The sequence below is a fragment of the Rhinatrema bivittatum genome, chromosome 1 (assembly GCF_901001135.1).
Source record: "Rhinatrema bivittatum chromosome 1, aRhiBiv1.1, whole genome shotgun sequence".
In the NCBI taxonomy this organism is placed as follows: domain Eukaryota; kingdom Metazoa; phylum Chordata; class Amphibia; order Gymnophiona; family Rhinatrematidae; genus Rhinatrema; species Rhinatrema bivittatum.
Window position 1 is genome coordinate 517,786,977 of NC_042615.1, and position 26,921 is coordinate 517,813,897.

Consider the following 26,921-nt stretch of genomic DNA (forward strand, 5'->3'; position numbering starts at 1 on the left):
GGGCATTCCAGGCATCCACCACCCTCTGTGAAGAAATACTTCCTGACATTGGTTCTGAGTCTTCCTCCCTGGAGCTTCGATATCGTGACAGATATCTTTAAAAGTAGCTAAGTAACGCTGTAATTAGCCAACAAAATAAAGTACAGATTATGGGAGGAGGGCATTGGCTGCCCTCTAAGCATGATAGCAAAGCGTTATCAGGGTGCAGTCTCCTACCCTCACCCTCCCTCTCCCCAAACCCTTTTAAAGGGGGACAAAATGGGCCCCGGTCTCCAGTCCTGATTATGAAAGACACCGATTGGCTGCCTTCCCCACCTTCCTCCCCAAATCCCTCACAATGAAGAATCCTGGTGCCTATCCCCCCACCCCATCCCCCTCCCAACTGATACTGTTTTTACCTGTGCCAGGAGCGAGGGACCTCTGCCCCGCTCCTAGTGCCTCCAGCACAGCTCTGACAGCAGTAGCGCTGGAAGCTGACGTTGATGTTTCTACTTCCAGCATTGCTGGAGGCACCGGGAGCGCGTCAGAGGGTCCCTTGCTCCTGGCACAGATAAAAAAAGGTACTGGCTAAGATGGAGAGGGGCAGGGGGAGGGGACAGACGCCAGGATTCTTAATTTTGGGTGGGAGGAGAGGAAGCCAATTTGGTGTGTTTCACAATCGGGACCAGGGACGGGGCTCCGGCATACAATACTGGGCACTTCCATCAAGCTTTAAAGAGGTTTGGGTAGGAGGGGTGGAGGTAGAAGACTATGGCCTGACAAGGCTTTAAGTATCAAGCTTTAGGGCTGGGGAGGGAGGAGGTTGGCCACCCTTTATTCTGAACTTTATTTTGCTGGATGACAGCAGGCCAGAAAGGTCTAAAATTATCTGGCTAACCAAGTCAGATATACCAGATATTCAGCTAGGTTAGCCAGCTATCTCAGCCCCTCCCTGGAATACCCCCAAAATGCCTATTTATTACCCAGCTATAATTTAGACGGATAAGTGGCTGAATTTGCTTTTTAGACAGATAACTTTTGAGTTATCCGTCTAAATGGCTTTTGAATATGGACCTCCTAGTTATTTCTGTACTTAGTCTGCCATTGCTAGTTTGATTCTATCAATTGAGTCTGTCTGGCAGGCTTTGCAGGGGATAAGTTAATATCAATATACTTTTAACACCAAACAATTTACTCTAAGGCATGCTTCCACTAGCAACCGATTAAGGTAACTCACCATTTTCTAGGCTGCGAAAGTGGTTTGTATTTGCTGAATTTAACTCGCCATTCTAGTACATCCTTGCAGCGCTGACATAATCCATCATGAAGCTTTGCATTAATTCTCTAAAAAAAAAAAATGGTAAGAAAGAGCAATAAATTCAAGAGCAGATGTTGCTGTACAGCTGTTGACCAAAAGAATTAGTAAGACATAATGAAATTTCCCTATATAATTTGCTGGGTTTGTGTGTTAATCACTGTCAGTTGTGCTCAAAAAAAGCATATTATGAGATCTTTTCAGCACATATACTGACAGATTTCAGTCATTTGTGATGTTCTCTTTCAACCAACAATGGTCACTTAAAACCTACAATTAAGAGTTATTTTTCTTCATATTTGTAACTGCAAGGTGGCTGCACAGGCATCCACTGGCAGCATAAGGACGTGTGTGAGGTACATTATGTGTCTCATCTGTGTGTCACCATTACATTCCAATGTCAGCACACAATCCTTCCCACAACAACACTAAAAGAACAGCCTGACATTGTTGAGACATTTCCACTTGTAACACCATAAAGACAATGCTCATATATATAATTTCATAAACAGACAACCAATTAAAGGCAATGCATTAGATATTAGGGGCACGGAGTATAAAAGCTGTAATGCTCGTGATCATACTGAGCCACTAAGAAGAACCTATGTTAAAAAGTGTGTACTATAAAAGTGTACCACTCACAATAGTACACTGCACAGGGCAGCCAGAGGATGATCAGTGGTGTCATGCATCATTGCTAGGGCAGCATATTATGCACAGAAGTCATGGAAACCATGCCTCTGAGTATTTTTGTATGAGGGTGCTTGGTTTCCATTCTTTCATGCTATGCTGCCATATTTCCATAGCTGAAAGTAGGTGGCCTTCTGTGAGCTCAAAGATTACTCTTGCTTTCAGGCAAACTTTTTTCACAGCATACGAGGGGTCATGGGATGAGGGTGAAAGGAAGTAGACTCAAAAGTAATTAAGACAGTATTTCTTCACAGTGAGGGTGGTGGATGCATGGAACAGCCTCCCTGTGGCGGTGGTAAAGACAAGGACAGTAGATGAATTCAAGAAGGCATGTGATAAACATAGGGGATCTCTGAGGGAGTGGTAGGGACTATAGAGCTGAGTAATTGGTATAAATGTCCAAACTACATTTTTTTCTGCCATCATGTTTCTGTGATGCCAGCTACAGAACACTTGTTTACCTGTCAAGTGCCCTAAAAAGCAAAATAAAAGCAGCTGACTCATAAAAAGATGTCAGTGACTGTTTTTTATAGTTCAACATTTACCCCCCACTTATTTATCATCTTTCAGGTCTGTACTCTGACTAATACAAGCCAGTCTCCAAAGTTTGCCATTACAAAACCTTTAGCCCTTATCTCATCCAAAGACAGTGTCCAGCCTTTGCTAATCTAACATTTCCTCAAGTATCACCATTACAACAATAATTCACACTCTTTATTTTCCCCAAAAGAAAGTCTTTCATTCCCCTTCTGCCACATTCCCCTTCCATCCAGTAATGGCATTGTGAAGGTCCTCCCCTGTGGTTGAGAGGGCTCTCCGATTTTCTTCTTACCTCTTATGGCCACCATCTTTTCAGTGGTCTCCTGGCAAGCTCTCGCAAGCCCTAGGATGGCTGCAGCTTTCTGTCCTGAGACAGGTCAGAACTCGGGGCCATCAGAAAGGCCCCAAGCATTTCGCTCAGCAAGGCCTACCAGTTCCACCTGGCCACCTTGTCCAATCAGATTTCCCCTCTCTCAGCTTCACCAGCAGCTCTCTGGTTGCAGCAGCACCACCCTCTTCCAAGACTCCAGCCTCTTTCTGCTGCCCTTGTGCATCAATTCCAATAGGGTGTGGGTGACTTAAGAAGAGCTCTGTGCCTCCCTCACCAGCAAACTCCTAACCCCAGGGACAACTTTTACTTTTTTTTTTTTTTAAGCACCACTGCTTTTTTCTTCTCTAGAGCATGGTTTCTGACTTTATCCTCTTGATGGTTATGTAGGTAGTCTAGGCATAGGAAATGTAGACTGAAAATGTAGGGAGTCAAACAAGTAAACAAATAAAAAATGGAGCTAAAGGTACCACACATTTAAAACAATACAGAGATATGAAGGCATGCAATTAAGGTTGCTGGTTTGTTTTTCCTTCTTATATTACAAAAATCCATAACAAAAGTTATGGATAACTAACACTAACCAAATAATCAAATATCTACCCTGCAAAAGGGGTTTCCCCCAGTTTGTGTTTTAAAGAAACACCCTTTCCTTTCCTTACCCTGCTCCTTTAACAGCTACCTGCCCTGCAGTAAGGCAATTACTGGTATGTGGGAAGAGAATTAGTTGCACAGAAATGGTGAATAAGGTTCCCCAGAGAGGTGATAAGAATAAGTGTGAAAACAAGTGAATGTGGAACTTGCTGCTTAGAATAGCCTGGCTCTAAACTTGAAAGTGTGGTTAAGGCATAAAGTGGCACTCTTCGCTGCAATTACTTGATTAAAGCTGCTACTTTTGCTGTAAGAAAAAAAAACCAAACCAAAAAACCTTTGTGGGTACATGAGTACCTTTAAAAGCAAAACCAAGCTCCTCCATTCAAAGGTCAAGGGCTCCCTGGAGGCACAACCACCTATTACTGCCTTCTGTTTTCAGGGCTCTGCAAAGGCTTCCTCTGAACTTTCTGTATGGTTTTCTTTCTTTTTCATTTAAAAGGGAGCCTAAATCCCAAATGCTGAACTTTTGATGCACTTAGACTGTCTGCCTTCCAAAGCACCCCATCTGCAGTTTGTTGCGGCTTAAGCTCTCCCTTTTAAGGTTTATTTTTAGCATGCATGTGCTAGGTTTTGGGCAGGGTTTTTGGCCTTGGCAGGCGCCTCCTTGGAATCTCACACTCTCCCAAAGATTCCCTTCTACCCACAAGCTCTGTGAAGATAAGACAACTTAAAACAGAATCACAAATATTCTAACATTTAAACTAGCACTAGCTGATTAAGGGAAACATGTTTTGGATTTAGACTTGATTACTGCTGCCCTATGTTAAATGCTAAGGAATATTTAGATGTTATTGCTATGCCTTTTAACCTCATTGAGGCCAATATTCAAAAACATAGAAAAAAGTTAGCCGGCTAAGTTATCTGGGATATTCAGTGGGATAAATGTCCCACTGAATATAGTTATCTGGCTAGCCATAGCCTTCTCGGCTCCAACATGGCATCTGAACCAGAGACACCAAGCTGTTTCAAGGTCTGGGAAATCTGGGCCAGCAGTTAGAACATAAGAACATGCCATACTGGGTCAGACCAAGGGTCCATCAAGCCCAGCATCCTGTTTCCAACAGTGGCCAATCCAGGCCATAAGAACCTGGCAAGTACCCAAAAACTAAGTCTATTCCATGTTACCATTGCTAATGGCAGTGGCTATTCTCTAAGTGAACTTAATAGCAGGTAATGGACTTCTCCTCCAAGAACTTATCCAATCCTTTTTTAAACACAGCTATACTAACTGCACTAACCACATCCTCTGGCAACAAATTCCAGAGTTTAATTGTGCGTTGAGTAAAAAAGAACTTTCTCAGATTAGTTTTAAATGTGCCCCAGTTCATCTCTATGAAAAAACCGCAACATGGTTCAATACGGTTCCAGTCCTGGAGTAATTTCCTCATCTTCCAGGGAATCAGGATCAACCTCATCATCAGTGCCATCCGGATGCCTGCAGGGAACCAAGACGAGCTCCAGCACTTAAGCAAAGGACTGGAAGAGGGAGGAGCCACTGGCTGAAGGTCCAACAGGACAGGAATGGGGAAAGTGGAGGACTGTGACTGAAGAAAAGCTTGTAAGCCTTGAAAAAATTTCACACAAGAAAAAGGAGCCAGATCCAGACCAAGCCCAGAAGGAACTGGAGCAGGTCCCACAGAACTGCCCTCGCCTGCGGAAGAGCCAGTCAAGGGAGAACCATAGTCTGGCTTCCCTCCAGTCAAGGCCATAACCAATCTATCATCAGAATGGGAGAAGCCAGGCTTAGCAAAATCTGAGGAAGACAATTCTCCCTGACCGTCTGAGCAGCGCTGACACAAGTTAGAAGCCAGGTCAGGCTGAGAAGCCCTAATATGACAGGAAACAAAAATAAGAAGATGCTTAGCCTTCTTGTTTAACGGCACCATCACGGCGGTAAAGATACGTCTGAACCGCTTGTGCTCAAAAAGGGTATGTGCATAAAAAGCACGCCTAAAACTGAGCTCACAACGTGTGCACAGAGCCGATGCACTGCGCACACTGACGGCCTGTAGAGTGCAGCAGAGCACACAAAGGAGCACACGAAAAACGCTGCTGAGGCCTACCACGCGGTGTGCAAGAAAAAAGCTTAACTTAGGGGCCTAGCCCACCAGAGGCAGCTCAAATCTGCCAAGCTGCTCAGTTCCCCAACCCCAGTGGGAATGGGAAAGAAAGTCAGGACGATGCGCCGAGCACACAGATCAGAGGAAGCCCTGAAACCCCTCTGTCTCTATTTCAAAGTTAAAACTTCCCTATTTTTTTTTAAACCTTACCTGAGCTCAGTGCTTACCGGCTGAATACAGAGACAGTCTCTGGCTGCAGGGGGAGAGAGCATCTGCCATCACCGCCACGCTCAGCCTCCTGCACCTGCTGCCTTTCAGCTGAAGTAGCAGTTAAGTCCACACCGGGAAACCCAGCTAGTTGACCAAGGCACACCTCTGAAGGATCATGAAAATCACCTCAGGAATTCTGGGGGAAGGACCTTTAGGTATCACCGCAGGAGAGTGAGGCTTCCTTTTCCTTAATTTAGATTTCAAATTTCTCCTTCCAAAAAACTTGAAGCAATCCCCATAGGGAGATGCACGTCCACCATCTGCTGAAGACAGAGAATACTGGCAGGCTGGGGTTACTGTAGGGTTATATATACTGTGACGTCAGCTTACTCCGTCTCCATCTGCTGGCAGGGGAGCATAAACCCACTGGTCCTAAGCCCATATGACTAATGCTAGGGAAAAAAAGTTTATTAATTATGAGCCTACTGGCCCTAACAGAGTCCCACTCCTCCCTCCCATCTGAGCTCCAAATGCCGAGTCCTGTCAGGTTGAACTTGCAGGCTCCTCGCCAAAATCCCCTCCCAACTCATTACTTTAAAAACATAAGACACAGAGCTGGTGCCAGCTGCTCTCCCTCTCCCACCCATTCCCCTGTTCCTGGATCCCATCTAATTTGTTAATAATCATTCTCTCCAGGGCTCCCCTCCTTCTCCTTCTCCTCCACCCCAACCCTTACCCTCCAGGTACCTACTCTTCTAGCATAGCTGCCTAATGGCAGCAAAAGTGCCAGGCCCAGGTCACAATAAGTTGCTGCAGCAATCAAGGCTGAAGACTAAACTGAATTAAGGTACTGGGAGGGTAAGGGTGGGGATGGGGCCCTGGAAAGTATGATTCCAAGAAAATTAGATAGGACCTGGGAGTGGGGATATGGGGATGAGGGAGACCAACCTGCACTGGCCCTTATATTTTTAAATGAATGAGATGTAGAGGCTACAGCTGTTACATCAGTTTGCGCCACTCCATCTACTGGTAGAGGTGCATAACCCACTTGTTCTGGATTCATCTACTGGACGCTAAGATACATTCTATTTCAGACATGCAAGGTGCCTTGGGTGAAGTTGGCTTTCTAAGAATAAGGTGGGGTAACCATACTAAGCATGTGTGGGCTGTGAAGTCAGCATAACTTAAAGACCAGACTTGACTACGAAGCCAAAAATACCGTAACCACCTATGCTTCATTTCCCACACTGTGCTATCTGCATACTCTCTCCAGCAGTTTGCATCAATGCCATGGATGCACAGAAAAAAATAGTTATTATAGGGGAAACGTTAATAGCAATGCCTTTAGAAAGTACAAAAAATGTTTTAACAAAGATCTCTTTACAATTATTTGTATTTTTAATATACAAAGGAATACATATTTCCAAATAACATTGAATATTAAAAAACATCCATCCACACACATTAAAAATATTTATTAATTATCTCTCTCGTAGTAAAATTCCTTTTCTCTGTTATTATTTAGAAAACTCTCTTATTTCTTCTTCACAAAGCTTCATGATACTCCCGGTTACCTGTTTCTTAAATGCCTGGGAGGTATGGCGGTGAAACGCTAAGAAGAAGTGAGCTTTTGTGGACTGTTCAAGGTGGCGAGTTTAACAGTCCCTTGAAATGCTAGAAGAAAGTGAGCGTCTGTGTGCTTCTTTGGTGAAGAAGCAATTAGAAGAAAGAAAAACTGAGTGAGAATTAGACATTCATTCGGTGGAGATTTTGATAAATAAAAGTCGGGATCTGAGATTATTATATGCATGGGGATACTTGGGAAGATCGTTTGGAAGATATGGGTTCAGTAGTGAATTGAAATATACTCTCCTGAAGAAGCCTGTGAGAAGGCAAACATGTCGGGAGTATTATGAAGCTTTGTGAAGAAGAAATAAGAGAGTTTTCTCAATAATAACGGAGAAAAGGAATTTCACTACGAGAGAGATAATTAATAAGTATTTTTAATGTGTGTGTGGATGGATGTATGGATGTTTTTTAATATTCAATGTTGTTATTTGGAAATATGTATTCCTTTGTATATTAAAAATACAAATAATTGTAAAGAGATCTTTATTAAAACATTTCTTGTAATTGAAATAAAAGTTATTACAATAAATTATATGTCACTATATGATATAATCTGATTGATGGTATGATATATCATTAAATTTGCCAGGATTGTTTATCCTTTAGAAAGTACAAAGCATCACTTGCTGCCATTTTTATAAACAAACATATATGCGAACTCCATTTATATAATACTGTATTTGATGAAGAGCTGTCCTGTTCATAAAGAGGTAACGCCCAACACTCAGCTGGCTAAGCACAACCTTCAAATAATGAGAGGATGCACCAGTCCTCTTTCCCAATGCTAGGATGGCCGACAGCTCAGATATACTTAGACCAGGAAGCCTCTGCTGTGATCTACTCAACAAAACTGGACTTTCAGCACCTTAAGGGGCCTGGTAGAACACAACTATATCACTTTTCAGAGCTAGAAGTCAACAGGGGGAATAGCCATTATTACCTACAAGCACAAGAAAAAAAAGTGGTAAATGATGAAATGCCAGAAACTATGAGGACAACAGATCCCAACACTTATCCAACAGAAGCCCATCTCCTGGGTCCTGGACACATATATAGTAATAGAAGGAGCTCTGCTTTAAGAAATTGGTATTGTGGCATGAAACTGGATAGTCTAACAACACATTTGTCATCAGTAAATAGTGGTCACAGCTAGGGGTGGAAAAATTTTTAAAAACTTGGGTGTCAGTTAAAACATAAAAGCCAAGAGAAAAAAAATCTGCTTCATAAAATTCTGTTGTCTATTTGTGTTTTATTTTGTTGCTTTATTTTTACTTTTGGCCTGTCTCCTGTCCTCATTCTTCCCTCCCTCTTAGCATCTCTTTACCCACCCCTCCCAATGCCAACGTTTCTCAAACTGGAGTTGGGATGGCCATGAGGAATATGAACAGTCATATGGTGCTGGGAGAAAAAGAGTCAGAAGAAAGCTCTTGCCACACAGGGAGGGATTCTACTGCTGCACAGAACTGCATTAGGCAGGGAAGTTTCTCATTCCAGAAGCAACGCTCATATCATTCAGTAGGCTTCAGTGGGAACAGAGATTCACTTGTTTCCCAACTGCTCAGTCTGCTCAAATTATGCCATTATGGAAGAAAATTAAATTTGCAGGAATTTAATGCTAATAGCCTTACATACATGGTCTACCACATTTGATCTATTTTTTACTTTAGGAATTAATAGTTCAACCATCAAAATAGCTTACTTCTGGAGGAATTCTGTGGCAAAAAATTAAAAATTTTGTGGACAATATTTTAACATTTTGCACACCTTTTTTTTTTTGTAAAAAATACAGACTATTCATCATCTTTGCTTAATAATTAAAATATAATGCAGAATTTATTTTTGGCAATAGTCATCCCCACCACCTCACAGCCCCTCCAGCCTCTCACTCTCTGTAAACTCTCCCATCCTCTTCAACCTCTCAACTCTACCTCCAACCCCACTTTCTCTCTCCTGAGTGCACTCAATGACAGGCAGCTCCTGCACAGTGGAGTCGGCGTTTGAGATCACTGCATATACCAGCTCTTATGAGCTAGCTCTTCTTGCTGGCATTCAGGGCAGCAGCAGCTCTTGCTCCTGCCAGAATCTCCTACTGCTTCCACTGTCTGGAAGCAGTGCAGCTCATATTTTGCTGGCAGTGTAGTATAAACCTAGGTGTGAAATACCATTTTGAGAGCTATATAATCTGTTCATGTCTGCAGAATTAATGTTTCTTAGTCACCCCACTCAAGGCAGCCAGGGTTCAAATCCCGCTGCTGCTCCTTATGAACTTGGGAAAGTCACTTCACTCTCTACTGCATCAGTTACAAAGTTAGACTGTGAGCCCTCTGGGAACAGGGAAAAGAAAAAAACCCAAAAACCTACAGTACCTAAATGTAATCTGCTTTTAAGTGACTAAAAAGTGGAATATAAATCAAAATCAAATAAAATGGTAAATTCTGCATGGGTGAGTCACAACAATTCTGATTGTCACAGAATTTCCCCAGGAATAACAGTTTTGAAATGTTCTTTATAAAGAAAGCTGCTTTGCTAATAACTTTTTTCCTTTTCTATCAATTATTAAACAACATCGGTTTCGAGTCAGCTAATAATTAGCCAGAATTAAATTTTGTTCAGCTAGCTTTTAAATAGATATATGAATGAAATATCACTGGCTTCATTTCAAGTTATAGCCTAATAATATCCCAGCTGCCACACTAACAGGCCGATGCAATAAAACCTGCGGGAGAGCCAGCGCTCAGAGGCCAGCGCCCGCTATCCCGACACGCGCCCAGGCACCTCTCCTGAGGGCACGCAATGCTCTATTTATATTAGGGCCCGCGCTAATAAGGAGACCCTGGCGCCTCCTTACTAGCGGAAGCGGCGGCTTTCAGCGGGTCCGAAAACCGACACTTAATTTTACCAGCGTTGGTTTTCGAACCCGCTGACAGCTACGAGTTCGGAAAACGGATGCCGACAAAATCGAGTGTCTGTTTTTGAACCCGCCGAGGCAGGCAGATTTTTTTTTTTTTCAAGAATTTTTTGTTTTTTTTATTTTTGGAGCCTCCGACTTAATATCACTATGATATTAAGTCGGAGAGTGTACAGAAAAGCATTTTTTTCTGCTTTGCTGTACACTTACCTGGTGCTATCTATGGTTAATGCTGATTTTAAGCATTCCCAGATAACAGCAGATGTGCCCTGCATATCGTTAAATTGAAGGTATTCTGTAATTTGAGTTTGAGTAAATCTAACAAACGATATGTCCAAAAAGAGGGAGTCATTAAGTCTCCAAAATCGACGCCCCCTATCTATCTTGGCAAACGAGAGTGTCATGCACATCGGGGCGTGGTCAGACCACGTGATAGCCCCAATATCTGTAAATACCACTTGATTAGTCGCGGATCTGTCTACCCACAGCTGATCAATGTGGGAGTACACATTATGGGCCTTAGAGAAAAAAAAGTATAGTTCCACTGTTTCGCATTACGATCCCCCCAGATGTCCACCATGTGCCATTTATGCATCATTTGTAGAAATTTACTTCTGTGAACCCTGGCAATTTGATCTTCACCGGAGGAGTTATCTAACGGGGGAGATGATGTTAAATTGAAATCACCTCCAATAATTAGCTTGTCCACCACCCACTTATCCAAGATGCTGGCCAAATGTACAAAAAAAGAAACTTGGTCTGCATTAGGTGCATATACATTGACCAAGGTGTAGGGCTCATCCTCAACTATTATTTGAATGAGAATGAACCTGCCCAAAGGGTCTTCCATATATTTCTTAAATTGGCAGCTAAATTGGGAAGAAAATAGAATGTCCACTCCTGAATATTTACTTCCCTGACAGGCTGCTGCAAAAAATCTGTGTGGATACACCAAGGACGCCATAAGGTATTCATGCCTCCTCTTCAGGTGTTTTTCCTGAATAAAAGCTATGGATACTTTCATATCCACAAAATCCGCATAAAGTAGCTTCCTTTCCTTTGAATATTGAGACCTTTCACATTCAAGGAAAAAACTGGAAAGTGAGACATCAGAAAATAATATTAAAAGGATACCTTAAAAAAAAAAAAAAAAAAGTATCTAATCCTCACCCTGAGGTATGTGCAACCCAAAGTGAAAGGAAGCCCAATGCAAGAATATTCTCACCCTAATTCAGGGTTTCTCGCCACTATAAAAACAAACCAGGTCACTAATCCCCACTTGTACTAAATACCACCCACTCGCCACCGAAACCCTATCCCTCCTCCCCCCCCCCCCCCCCCAAATAGTGAAATATGCTCATGTCCTGAATAAAAAAAAAAGGAGTACAGGGAAGATAACCAAAGATAACCAACATGCCTTTGAAACCCCCCACTACAAGCCAAAACATATATTAAAACAGCAAAGATATCTAGGCACTATTGCTTACAATAGAATATATACTGTAAGTGAACAAATAATTGAGCTAAACATCATTGAATGTTATGGTTATTGATGTTTGGGTGGATCCTTGGACACTGTGGCAGCTGACCACACCCACGGGGGGGGGGGGGGCAGTCCCGTGGGGGACCACGGTGTCAGGCTAGACTCTGGACACACAAACACAGATTTGAATCTTTATTTAAACAGTTTTCGAAATCACCAGAGGTGGCAGTAGTGAGTAGTAGATGTTGAGCCCGGCTGGGCGAATATCCCACAGGATACTGGAACAGCGAATCCTCTGCTTGGCTGTGCTGTAGTGGAAAGAGACTGAGAGTTATAAGTACACAGTGAGACACATACAGAGTCCCAGGTAGAATAGGAGAAGCTCCGAGACAGGGAGAGCAGGCCCTCGAGGAGCGAGTACTTGATCCCTTAGAGTAGAGAGACTCAATGGTATTGTATTCACACTGCGATTCCACTAGACAAGAGGTCTGGCACTGGAACAGAGGGCAGGCCCTCGAGGAGCGAGTACCTGGTTCCAGGGAAGCAGTACTGTGGAATAGATGGTAGTTATACTCACAGATGGAAACTGTTAGTGAAGTCTTCCAAGTAAAAAGGGTTGTAGATGCAGGCAGCGACTCAGGGAACATGGACCCTTGAGGAGCGAGTACCGGTTTCCTGATAGCACCTGAAAGAAGCAGAAGAGGCTCCTGAGGAGCGGGTACCCCATTAGCAATAAGAGTTCCAGATAACGCTGGAGTGGCAGAGTAGCTTTGGTACGGAGAGTGAATCCCATCTGTAGAATTCCGGTTGCTAACTCGATTAGCTAGCAAAAGTTGTAGGCTTAAATATCCGGGCAGCGTGACGTCATCTCAGGGGGACGCACCTGAGGTTCGCGCCAACATGGAAATAAAGATGAGGGTGGCGTGCGCGCACCCTATGGTACCTTGGAGGAGCATGGCGGGAAGCAGCACCAAAGCCGGTCCGGGGATGCCGGTGAGGATGGCAGACAGACGCCGCGGCAGCCAGTAGTAATGGGCATCTAAGAAGATCCCATGCTTATCGGTATGCCACCCGATATCTAGAAGTTCCTCACGTAGATCAGACATCACGGCAACCAGGTCATCCTTATTATTTTTAATATCCCTCCATAAGTCACAAAACCATTCGTGGAACTCTGAACGCAATGGTATATCGATCTTAGCTTGAGGAAGCGTACCATTTGTGGGACTTTCCTGCCATGTCGGCTCAGTCTCAGAAGTCAAGCCCCTGATTGCCGCAAAACTCCTCTTTGACTTTGGAGAAGGAAAACTGCTTCAAATCGTGGGTTTTTTCCTTTGATGCCATTGAGACCCACTAAAATACATGCTGCACCAAAATTTAACAGCAATGCGTCGCTGAGTGCCCAGATAATTTGAATTAAAGACTTTAGGAAATAGCAAAGAAGGTCTCAAGTGGCCATCTTGGCTGGTGACATCATCAAACACGCCCCCCCCCCCACCCGAGTTATTTAAAACATCTAAAAGTACACTAAATAAAAAATAATCTTGTTGAATTAGTTATGTTATAATCACATGCTTTATCTTTCAGGTATAGATCACCCAGTGTAGTCTAAACCTAGATGTGAAACACCATATTGAGAACTATATAAGCTTTTCACATCTGCAGAAATAAATGATTTATTTTTTTTTTTTTTTATAACATAATGTTTATTCTACTTTTATCTTCAAAACATAAATGTTATTTAAAAGAGGCTAAACAGAAAATAAAATCTAATTGCCTGCAAGGCAGATTGAAAGAGATTGCCCCTAGGAATCTTTTCTGACCTAACAGGCAGGTTTACCTCCCATGCAGAAGTCAGAGGCACAATGAGCCATCAGTGAACAACCACTGGGTGGGTGGAGGAGCAATAGGAGAGATTCATATACAGTGCAAATATGAAAAACAAAGCAGAAACTCAGTTTGAGGAAGGATTTCTACTTCAACTCACTGGGTTCACCAGGCTAGATGAAGTGAAGTGCACAGTAAGCGTGAGGAAGGGTTTCTTCTGCCAGCTCACCTTAGTTACAAATATGCCGAAGGCAATACCTGTTGTAATGAGTAATAAATGATTCCTGGCTTACAAGGCTGCAAAGGTAAGGGAAGGCCTTCTTGGGCTGAAGGCGTATCCGGAAAATCAACTATGCTTACGAAAGATCAGTACTAATCTGAATTCCACCTTTAAATATTATGCAGACTAAAAATTACAAAAAAAAAAAACATTGTATAAGTCACAATCTTCTCTCTGTTCAAACTTGAGGATTGCAAGCTTGCTGGAGCAGGAGACATTTTACACAAGAGATCTGAAAGCAGAGAGAATAAGAGTATGAGGGTAGCAAGAATAACAGAAGAGAATAACTCTCTCTTACCAGGTCTCATTGAGTAACATCACAGGCTGACCTTGCTGTAGAAGATCTATTTTTTTTTTTTTAATAATTATATCTTTATTGAATTTCTCGATTAATTACAATAAGATAAAGAAAATATAATTGTATTAGAATAATTATAGACAATAATACTCTTTATACACCAAAGAAAAGAAAATACAATCATAAGCCCTATAATCATGATGAGTTTCAAAGAAATTTCACCACAATAACAAATGTTATTTATAAGAAAAGGAAAAGTACCTGGATTCTATTTAAATTCTTATAGACCAACCCCTCAGCCATCTCAAAAACAGGAAAGGACCCTAACCTTCTGATCTTCTCTCAGCATTCTTATTCCTAATAAAGGTTCCCAAATGAAATGGATCAGTAAACACAAACTTATTAGATTGCAAGATAATAAAGCACCTACAAGGAAATTTAAGAAAAAAGGATGCTCCTAAGGCAATAACTTTATCTTTTAAGGAAAAGAAATGTCTCATACATACCTGCATAGGACGGGAGACATCAGGAAATATTTGTATCTTTTGCCCACAAAAAGAGAAGTCCTTATTTTTTCAAATATTTAGAAAATACTATATCTTTGTCCTGCTCTGCACAAAGAGAGGCAATTAAGGTAGCTCTATTGCTTATAAAATCTAACGATTCCTCAAGAAAAGTTGAGAGCCCTGGGCTCTCTGGTTGTGGAGATTGCTTAGACTGATCTAACCCTTTTTTGTTAGACAGATAAAATATCTTAGATTTATTAGGGATATCAACTTCAGAATTAGATAAAACCTCCTGAAAGTATTTTTTAAAACATTTCAATTGCAGATAACAGCCCAGTATATGGGAAATGTATAAAGTGTAGATTTTTAACTCTTACAAGATTTTCTAAGGCCTCAATCTCATTGTGCAATAATAAGCTATCCTTAATATGTGCCAATTCTGCATTTGCTAATAAGCCACCATACTTTCTCTTTCACCCGGTAAAGTTCTTTACATGCTCCTCCTACTTCGGGTTAATTTCAGAAATCCTCCCTTAAGGAGACGTTGTTGCACTTCTGATTAATATGTTTGTAAATTGATTTGAATTCCCTCCGCAGGGCTCCACAACATATACAACATATTCAGGTCACAGGCTTTATCATTTCACTTTTGGGCTTTTGTCCCTCCCGATGCAGTCCTTGTGGGGGACCGAAAGATTTGTCTGCAAGCAACCGTTAAATAAACGAAGGATATGTTGATTTAATTAATTCTCAAGTCTCAATTATTGAATTATTCAAAATAAGGTTCCATGAACTCTTATAGCGCTATACTATCTTTTATGGTCCAATTCTGCATTTAACATCAAAGGGACCTGTAAATTCAAAGAAGATGTTATTTTATCCAACTCTTGTATATTCTCCTCCTGTACAAGTATAGTAGATTTAGTTTCAATCATAAAAGAATTAAACTGAGATATTGACTGAGACACATCATTATCTAACTTCACAGTCAATCTCCATAGATCAGCTAGCGTAACACTAGATGGATCTTTACCTTTATCTAAGAATATTGCTTTGGAATTATTCTCAGAGTCAGGGACCTCAAATTCAACAGGTCTAGCAAAATTCAAAACCTGTTGACCAGGAATTGGAACTTCCCCTAAAACAGTTCTCCCATTTGGGGAGTGTTCCATCCTAACTTCCTATAATGGAGGCACTGTGGGTTGAGGAGGATGTCTATTTGGAGCAGGACTCAAGGAAGCTCACATAGAAGAGCTTCCAGCACAGTCACTAATGGACAACTCACCCATATTACAAAGGTGATTGTCCATCAGGTCTTGAAACGATGCTGGAGCTGGAGAAGATGTAAGGATCTTCAATTTTCTCTTCTTTCCCATCAGGACAAGCCGCACGCTCCTTTGGAGCGCACGGCTTCAGCAGCGCGCCAACGGCTCGCGCCGTAGGCCTTCGGGTTTTAACAGGAGCGAGGGCCCTTGGAAATGGCACCAGCAATGACTTCAGCCAGGGGTGGAGCGTCGCTACGGTTGCACAGACAGGCAGAGGTAGAAACTCACAGCGGCCCCTGTCTTCAATCTAGATACCTCCTCAGGAAATCTCCTCCGATCATCTTTTTATTTTAAAATAATTATTACCCATACTCTCCAAAGTTCAGAGTGGGTACAAGTCAACATACATAAAAATCAAACAATACAACATATATTTAAACTTCAGCAAAGTGAGCACTACTATTGTCTTTACTTGAAGATTTAGCACTATCACTACCAAAAAAAAAAAAAAAGGTAAACCTACCCCCAAAAGGTGCCACATCACTTAATACATACTATACCTTTTAGGATATCCACCTTTTGGGATAGGTTTGCCTTTTTCTTTTTGATATTCAAAAGATGTGTGTGCTTATTTTTGTTTTATTAGTCAGGAAGACCCATCACTACCACGATCATTAAATTTAGTGCTGAAGCTTAAGGCAAGCAACTTTTTATCCTGGGCAACATATGGACAGTATTCATTTTTCTTCTTGTTCTTTTCATACTTCAATAGTAGTGGTCGCCATTCTGAAATGTACTTAGGTTTTGGGGTTTTTTTTATATAATTACTTGTCTTCCAAACCCAAACTCAAGACAAGTTACATTTCAGGTACAGTAGATATTTCTCTGCCTCAGAGGGTTTATAATCTAAGGGCTTTATTTACAAAGGTTTTTTCCTCATTCTGTGTCTATGGGAAAACAGCTTAGTAAACTGGCCCTAGGTTTGCATCTGAAACGGAGGATGAAGTGACTTATTTAAGGTCATAAGAAAGCAAAATTGCTTACCTTGTAATGGGTGTTATCCCAGGACAGCAGGATGTAGTCCTCACTTATAGGTGACATCATCAGATGGAGCCCTGGTACAGAAAACTTCTGTCAAGAGTTTCTAGAAACTTTTGGCTGGCACTGTGGGCCTACTGAGCATGCCCAGCATGCCATGATATTCTCAGCCACAAGGGTCTCCCTTCAGTCTCGTTTGTAGCAATATGCGTGAGCTAAAAAAATAAAATAATAAAAATGTATCGGACCCAACTCCGCGGAGAGGTGGGTGGGTTCTGTGAGGACTACATCCTGCTGTCCTGGGATAACACCTATTACAAGGTAAGCAATTTTGCTTTATCCCAGGACAAGCAGGATGCTAGTCCTCACATATGGGTGATTAGCAAGCTACAGGCTGTGTCATTCTTACATTATACCAACAGCATACAACTTGTGCAACGGGCACAACAACTGGTGTACTGCTGGAAAAAATGAGGCAGCCTGAATCACAGCAGGATGGATGTAGAAGGAGTTGGCTCCAGAACGCTTAATGCCAACTGGCCTGAACAGTCATCCACACCAAGGCCTCTGCCAAAGTCTTCTGCTCTAATTCCTTTCCAACCAGTTCCACAGCTCCCCTTGCTGATGGAGATAGCACAGGTTTCACCATCTTGGGTCTCCGTACCAACAGCACTGATGGCATCCTGAAAGGACTGGGATCTGGGTAAAATAGACTGGTACCATGGGGACTTTCCATAACATAAATGAGGATGATACTTGTGCTGACATGGTCCCATGTTTCCTCTGTGCTAACAAAAGATCCACAGCTGTAGAGTCCTTGCACCGACTTCAGTTTCCTCAGTTCTGATGTGGACCCAACCTGGAGACAGGCCCTGCTTTAGGCACCTTATTCCACGTCTCCTCCTGCACTGAAGGCTTCTGCACCTTGCTCGATCCCTGACCTGTGGAGGATCCAGCAGTTATCATCGGGCAAGGAAAGGGGGGCCTGGAGCTCCAATCCAGCTCTACATGTCAGGAGCTGAACGATGCCCTACTCTGGGAGATGAAACGGCTGGGATGCCTGAACTCAGACCGTTGCTTATCCTTAAGTACTCTTTTAAGGTCCCACATCTTTCAAGCTTGACACTGCTGCGCCCTGGAAGATGTGCAGCCACAATTGCAGTACTAAACCTTATTTTGACCTGGGCCCTGTTATGGTTTTGAGGTGTTGGAGTGGATTCTTGGGTACTGCAGTGATGGCCACTCCCACGGGGAGGAGCCCCATGAGGAACCGCAGTACTAGGCTAGACTCTATACACGCAGACACAGAGAATTTGTATTTGTTATACAGCTTGATGGTACTGTCCGGGGAGTGGACAGCAATGAGGTAACCCAGTAGTGGTCCAGGGGTCCTCAGCAGAGGAGACCAGTCCCACACTAGAGTAGATGATGGGCAATGCAGGGTAGCCGAGGAAGGTCCCGGATGAAGACTCCAAGCGCTGAAGCTGAAGGTGAGACAGACTGACAAGGTTAGTACTCACTGAAGTGGATAGCTGTATTGATGAAGATCCTGCCAGGCAGAAGTAGATCCTTAGTAGGCACCAGAGTAGGGAGAGCAGGCCCACGAGGAGCGAGTACCCGAGATCCCAGATAGGTACCTGAAAGAGAGCACAAGGGCCCCCGAGGAGCAGGTACCCAGGTTAGTGATGAATTACCCCGAAGGGCAGAGAGAGAGCTTCCTGCAGCGGCTAGGAAGTGGCAGAGCAGCTTAGACCGGAGGCAGTTCAATCCAATCCAATCCTTACTAACTTGGGGGGTCATTTATCAAAATGCGATAAGGCGTTTTCGCATGCGTTAAGGGCTTATTGCATGCGAAAGGCCCTTACCGCATGCGATAGCATCATATCGTATGGTGCGATGCAAATTCAGAAAATAGGAGTTAGGGGCGGAGAGTGGGCTGGGTTAGCCTGTCTGCGAAGAGCTATCGCACAGCTGTAACGCCGATTTTAACTACACCTCTTTGAATTGCGTTAGGGTGTGCGATAAGGTTTCATCGCCTTTTGCGATGTCTCCCGTAAGGCCTATTTGATGTGAATTGAAGGAGGTGGGGAGAGGGAGAGAGAGAGAGAGACACAGACTGGCCATAATGTCATCCCCATAGGTAGGTATTTGTATCCCTATGGTAGGCCCACCTAGTAACTCGAGGTGGGATTTAGGTATGAGTGTAGGAGGTTAGGGGCCACTTTGACATTCTAAGTGACACATACGAACAGAACAGTGGTCTCTTGTGAAGACTTGATGGCCTTCAGAGTGAGGAAACTCACTCCAAGATGAGATTTGTGCAGTGTTCTCTCAACCTAGCTTGAGGGACTGTCTACCTGGGTAACATCAAGCTAGGTGGAGAGAACATTGCCCAAATCTCATCTTGGAGTGAGTTTCCTCACTGTTCTGTTCGTACGTGTCACATAGAATGTCAAAGTGGCCCCTAACCCCCTACACTCATACCTAAACCCCACCTCGAGTTTCTCTCTCTCTCTCTCTGGACCCTTCAATTCACATCAAATAGGCCTTACGGGAGACACCGCAAAAGGCGATGAAACCTTATCGCACAGCCTAACGCAATTCAAAGAGGTGTAGTTTCATAAATCCAGACCTTCGTTTGTTAGCAAACGAAGGGCAGGCTAAATACCAGGATGTGATGACGTCACTCGAAGGGAATGTCCCCGAGGTTCCCGTCATGACATAGATAAAGACGTGGGTGGCGTGCGCGCACCCTAGGAGGCCCTCAGGAAAATCATGGCGAACACTGTCACCGTTCCGGGGATGCCAGAGAGAGCGGCATGAAGACACGCTAGCAGTCATCTTCCCAAGGCTTGAGGAGAGAGAAGGAAGAAAGGTGAGGCACAGAGGTCGAAGCTGTCTGAGACCGACGGACGCAACATACCCCCCTTCAAAGGGCCCCTTCCAGACCCCCTACCTGGTCTTGGTTTTCAAGGATATTCCCTGTTCTGTCAATGGGGGTGACCTTTTAGAGGAGCTCCTGCTCAAATCTACACCAAGGGAACATGAAGATGTCACCCCTCTGGGAGTACAGATAATAAATCCTAAGAGTCTTATGGAGGTCCTCCGTTTTCCAGGCCTTGGACTTCTGCAACTGTGAAGACATGTGGCCACAATGATAACAGTTTGCCTAGTCATGATCCATGGCAATGGTTATGAACATCTTCCTATCACATACACAATCTTTGAAGCTATCACTGTGGGCTTCTTGGAACTGGACATATTATAGAGAAATCACTTTTTCTTCTTTATTTTTTTGTGTAGCTCTGAAAAGTGCTATTTGGGCAGGCTGCTGAGGCAGCAAGGCCATTAAATAATCAGAAAAAAGTAGGAAAATATTAGTAGGAACAATTTCCTGGATAGGAAGGATACAAGTCTTGAAGAAAAAAAAAAAGACAGACCTCATGAGGCAATGCCTGCACAGGAATTCCTGCATATGCTCAGTGGAGCAAAACCTCTATGAGCTCAGCAAAAGGTCCATTCAGCTCTGTCAAATGATATTACCCTACGTGTAATAGCTAATTCAGCCCTGCTTGTCATCGGAGAGTTCCCATGACCTTGCTTTACCCAGTATTTAAAATAATTTATCATCAAGGACATAATTACTACAACCCATAACAGTTGGGATAGACAGCTAAATTTTGCCAGCATCCTCCCACTTGCAAAGGCACATAAACTCCTAAACCCTTTGTTCGCACTCTGAATGAACCAAGGGTCATACAAAAAGGGACAAGTCTCCTTGGCGCACCCCTTACGTGATGCCCGACTTCCCAAAATAAATTCTATGAAGTAATTCTTACAGCACAAGGGAAGAGAATGCACTATGCACATTTCTCTTGGAATGAGTTAGGTAGGTTTCATGTTCTGAGAAACAGCCTAAGACACCTCTGATATTTGTTGCCTATTCCACTGCTTATCATTTATTTAAAAACTTTTCTATACCGTCGCTTAGTAATGTACCATCACAACGGTTTACATTTAGGCACGAAAAAGGTTTGGTTTCTAAGTTATCCATAGTGTGCCAATATTTACGGCTACATAGTTCAATAATATACTCTAAATGAGAAGTGGGTTGGGGTTACCATTTATATGATTGTTGGGATAATCATATATGTGTATACTGTTTTTAATTTAATATTTAATTATGAGTAAAATAATAAAATAACCAATTCTACTTTTTTATATGTATAGGTGACTTTCAGCTGTATTTATTTGTTGTTATTCTATGGAACTTTAAATAGTTATGCAGATAGTAATGATGGTAAGCTAAAGATTGCTTCATCTATTTTCAGCAATGCTGCATGACAGCACAGCTAAGCAGGGAATCATGCATTACCAAGAGATGAGAAGAGCAGATTGAACAATGTGTAATTTGCTGCAAATCACCAAACCCATAGGCAAATGATGACAGACAGGTTTACTATCTCAAGCATCAGTTTGTTGATCCAAGCAAATTAAAGCTTTCACTGCCAGAAACACTGACTTGCAATAAACTTCCTAGATATCAAATGGACACCATTTAAGGTCTCCTCCTCCTCTCTGCCCAGTCAGTTTTAAAGGTCATCTTCTTGTATCTAGTTTTGGCTACCTGGATATTAGTGTTTGAAGTTTATCACACTTGACAAACTCCAGCCACTAGGAATCCAAATCATAAATAAAGCTGAGCCCCCCAGTGTGTGTGTGTGTGTGTGTGTGTGTGTGTGTGTGTGTGTGTGTGTGTGTGTGTGTGTGTGCTGGTGGTGGAGAGTGCTTTGTGCTTCTTTTGAAATTGCTATATTTCAGAATACCAAAAAAATGAAAAAATCACAATTTACAAACAAAAGAGAAAATGAATTACTCTCCATATATTTTAAGCTACACCTCAAAATTTCTCTCAATAAATAGGGAAAATAAGAACAGTCTTTACAAATTACAACAACATATTTATATCTAGTCTAAGAACGTTAGGGTTTTTTAATAAACCAGATTTAATAGTATTTTAATAATTCTACTGATAAAAGTAACAATGGAGAAATTACTTAACTGATAATTTTGTTTTCCTTAGTGTAGACAGATGGACTCGGGACCAGTGGTTTATGCTCCCCTGCCAGCAGATGGAGATGGAGCAAGCTGACATCACAGTATATATAACACTGCAGTGACCCCAGCCTGCCAGTATTCTCTTCAAAAGCAACTGGGGACAGACTAGCAAAAAAGGTGATTAAAAATAGTCAACCATGGAGGAGAAGGAGTGAAGCGCAGACCATGGGAGCTTTTGAAAGGCCAGAACCAAGTGACATTACCTAGACTGCATTTTCCTGAAGCCGGTGAAGGTGAGAGATTGCTTTGCCCCGCCAGGCCCGACTATTTCCACGTCTAACATCATCATTTGGGGCCCATAAAATCGCCCCACCCAAGCCACGCGCGGCTTTGTCTGACAAGACCTTCTGCTCACCTCCTCATGTAAGTAAAAGAAGGTTTTAAATATATTAAAGTATTATCTTCTCCTCCATCTTGAAGCAGTATCCAACTGAATAATATTAGAGAAAGTGCTGATAATCTCTCAATTTATAAAGTTTATTGCTCTTAACTAATGCCTCATACCAAGAGGGAAGGGAGATTAAGAGAGATGGCAGCTGCAACCCCCTCGATATCCCCAACCCAAGGGAAAATTGAGAAATTTTTCAGATTAGCTTTTGGAAAATCTCCCGAGAGAAGCGCTGCAGGCTACCCAGAGGAGCCCAGGTTAGACCTGCCAGCTTCACCGATATCACTAAGTCCGGGAGCTCAGACAACCCCATCTCCTCCTTGTCAAGATATGTTGCAAGATAATACATCACTTGCCAGTACTTCAACTGGACTTTTGAAAGAATCTTCTAATTTGTCCTTAGTGCTGAGGGAAGATCCATCCTTGAAGGGAGAATTGGATGGACAACGCAGTACATTCGTAGAAGTGATTACTACTGGGCTGACAGACTCGGCCTGGACGAGATGATGAGCCATCTGTCAAGGGATTCCTTGGTGGCAGTGCTGCAAGCAGGATGTCCGAATCGGGAACTCTGGGCCAGACTTTCGCCTGTTCCGTTGAGGAAGAACTCTTGTGCCGCTTTCAGAGGGGCTCCTGCAACTGCCCTGAAGACCTCTTCCATCTGGAAGACACGCTCCAAGGACCGGGAGTTGCCCGTGGATGCATATTCAGAAGCCGGCTCTTCATCAGAGGAGACAAGATCCACTAAATCATCAGGGGTGGAGGCCCCTACGGGTCCACGGCCAGAGGAGGCTTCTGGGATGGCTTCCCAGCCGAGGGGCTGAAGGTGGGTTGTTACGGGTTCAGACCATGCACACCAGTATCCTACCCAAGGGCTCTGACCTGGGGGCCTAATCTCATATAAACACACACAATTTCTGGGATTATACCTGGGGGTTTAAACACAGGAGCTTATCCCCTACACAAATAACCACACACAATTACTGGGATTATACCTGGGGGCTTTAACCCAGGAGGTTATCCCCTACACAAACAGCCACACACAAACTCTGATTCAGTACATCATGGTTCCAAGTAAGAAAGTAAGTTTATTTGAGCAACAGGAGGACAGAACAAATAAAATCAGATCATACAGAAGTAGTAATGGCAGATAACAATTGCTAAATAGATATAAAAAGTTTACATTGTCAAAGGATCAGGCATACCATCACATTCAGGGCTCTCTCTCCCCTCTCTTTCTCGCTGTCTCTCCTTATACACTACAAATGCTTGTGAAAGCAGTGGCAAGCGGCTTTACACAAGGAGATCAAAATGGGATTCTTCCTTGGCTCAGACATAGAATCTGCCCCAAGTACTCCCAGCATCTTCAATGTCTGGGAAATGTGGGCCAGTAGTTCACCTCTATGAAAGAACTATAACAAAGTTCGATACGATTCCAAACCAGGAGGAATTTCATCCAAGGAATCAGGAATTGCCTCATCATCCATGCCATCCGGGTCCCCACCAGGGACACCTGTGGTGAACCGAGGCGCTTCACAGCGATTAATCATAGGAAAGAAAGAGGGAGGGGCCACCGGGTTGAGGGTCCGACCTGACCGGAGTTGGCAGAGTGGAGGACTGCGCCTGAACAAGACTTGTAAACCTTGAAAAAAACTCTACCCAAGAAAAAGCAGCCAGATCCAGACCAAACCCAGAAGGCACTGGAGCGGGCCCAACTGAACTGCCATCTCCTGCGGAAGAGCTAGTCAAGGGAGTATCAAGATCTAGCGCACTTAAAGCCAAACCCGGAACCAGATCATCATCAGAATGAGAGGATCCAAGCTTGGCAAAATCTGAGGAAGACAATTCTCCCTGAGTATCTGAACAGCGCTGACACATGTTGGAAGACAGGTCAGGCTGAGAAGCCCTAATATGACAGGCAACACAAAGAGCTTCTTGTTTACCAGCGCCTCAACAATAAGTGCGGAAAGGCGCACGCACTACCAGTGCGCCCCGCTGGAACTTATTCCCATGCTCAAAAACGTTATGCACGCAAAAGTCATATCTAACGCGGCTCACACAACACATGTGCAGAGCAGACATACTGCGCACACAGACATCCTGAAGAGGGCAGTAAAGCAAGCACAAGAACATGCAAAAACGCCACTGTAGACTACCACGCGGTACGCAGGAGAAAAGCCTAGCCCACCAGGGCCGCTCAACCCACCAGGCTGCCCAGTTCCCTTAACCCCAATGGAAGCGGGAACGATGTTGGGATGGCGCGCCGAGCACGGAGAAAGAAGGAAGGCCTAAAAAACCCTAAAAAACCCTTAACTGTCTCTGTAGATACATATTTTTTTTTTTTTAAACTTACCAAGTTCAGCTCTTACGGCTGAGTACATAGACGGTCTCAGGCTGTTGGGGGAAAGGGTATCTGTCGTCACCGCCACACTCAGCCTCCTGCACCCTCTGCCTTTCAGCTGTACAAGCAGCCAAGTCCAAGCCGGGAACTGGCTACCGGACCAAGGCACACCTCTGAAGGACCACAGAAATCATCTCAGGAATTCTCAGCCGGGAGGGATCTTTAGGTATCACCGCAGGAGAGCAAGGCTTTCGTTTCTCAATTTAAAATTCTCCTTTCAAAATTCTTAGCAATCCCCATAGGGAGATGCACGTCCACCATCTGCTGGAGACGAAGAATACTCGCAGGCTGGGGTTACTGCAGGATTATATATACTGTGTTGTCAGCTTGCTCCGTCTCTATCTGCTGGCAGGGGAGCATAAACCCACTGGTCCAGAGTCCATCTGTCTAAATGCTAGGAAGTCTTGTTTTAAATCTGGGTTACCTTTTACCTATCATTAGAATACTGAATCAGCCGAGTTGCTAATTGCTTGTGTCTTCTGAAACTGATAACATTTAACTTAGCCAATGCCTGACAAAACGGTACCTTCTGCTGCCTCACAACCAGAGAAGAAATACTTAATTCAACTCAAAACAACAAGTGCCATCAACTAATCCAGATTACTTTCTGTTATGTAATCCACACACCCCCCCCCCCATGACATACCCACAAAATTGTGTGTGCTTAGAACTAACAAAAAAGTTATTAAGGGAAGCACATATACATACAAAAGTTATTAAGGGAAGCACATATACATACATGCACATATACATACATGTACATACATACACTTTGGAAAATAGCATAATATGCAGAATGTATTTATTTATTTATTTTTTAACAAGAAGAAGTCATAATTAAAGGTGCACAGCTTTTCAGAGGATGAATTTCATCTAATTAGCATCAGGCTAGTAAACGTAACAAGAATTTCTACCCAGAAAGGAACCTACATTCCAGGACTATACATCCTGAGAAGTTGGTGTGGACAAGACAATAAACAAAAAGATTATTCAGAGAGGGGACACACATGATGATCGCATAAGCCTTTTTTTCCTTCGGAACGTAAGTTAAAAATATATATATTACAGGTCTGAAAAAGAAACGACTAGCCAAGAAAAAGGGACCATCTTACTATTCTAGGATAACAAAATAATAGTTATATAGAAAATATGTAGCGCAAAATAAAAGCAGTCAAAATATTAATCAAAAACAGACTGAGCTGAACCAAACTTGTGTGGATGTAGGCCTTGGGTGGACATGTGACCATTCTGATTTTCAAAGTTTGAAAGTGATTTGGGGTGGGGAGCACAGTGAATAATTTTCCCATAAGAAATTCATGGGGAGAGGTGGAGATTCAATTGCATAACTACTGGGCTGATGTGAATGAAACTTAAAACTTGGACAGATGGCATAAGGAACTTTAGTTGTGTCGAATGAAAGTTACAGATGGGGAGCAATTTGGGGGAGAACAGTCAAAATGTGAACCTTTCAATGAGAAATATCTGGGGAGGGGGTAGTGACCTTAGGCTCTCTAGAATATTACACAATCTACTTATTTTGTCACCCTAAATTTAGGCCATCCCTAAAATATAATTGTTGAAAGCTGGATGGGCAGGATCATGGATGGCAATTACTAAGCTGAATGGGAGATATGGATGTGCAGACTGGATGGGTCATATAGTTTTTATCTGCCATCATGTTCTCTATTTCTATATCTGTCATGTTTCTTTGACACTTCCAAGGCTTTGGTCTAACCAAGTTTGGCAATGGTGTACTGTAAACCTGAGCAAGAGCATGTCTCTCCCCCGAAACTTAGCAGCCACTACTGCAACTATTGTACTGCCTCACTCCTCTCTTTGCTACTGCTAATGGTGCGCTCAAGGAGCAAGTCTGCTGGTTCTTAGAGCCCATCCTTCTGGTCCTTGCATATGAGTGTATGCAGGATTAGGACATGAGATACAGCTTTGATTCCAGGGCTTGGAATCACTTGGCTGTGGGTAGAGTGCATATGTCAGGAAGTTGTG

General features: G+C 43.0%; 1 protein-coding gene across 4 annotated transcripts in view; it reads right to left on the minus strand.

Moving 5' to 3' along the window:
• The window catches only part of C1H9orf85 (chromosome 1 C9orf85 homolog), a 100,219-nt gene that overhangs the window by 69,848 nt on the left and 3,450 nt on the right, over positions 1-26,921 (minus strand). For 3 of the 4 annotated variants that reach the window (XM_029612505.1, XM_029612485.1, XM_029612515.1), the window contains exon 2: positions 1,217-1,323. In XM_029612505.1, coding sequence (XP_029468365.1) covers positions 1,217-1,323 — 107 coding nt within the window. Of the gene's footprint in view, positions 1-1,216; positions 1,324-14,462; positions 14,559-26,921 lie in introns of all 4 variants that reach the window. The other variant, XM_029612495.1, reaches the window with a different exon arrangement.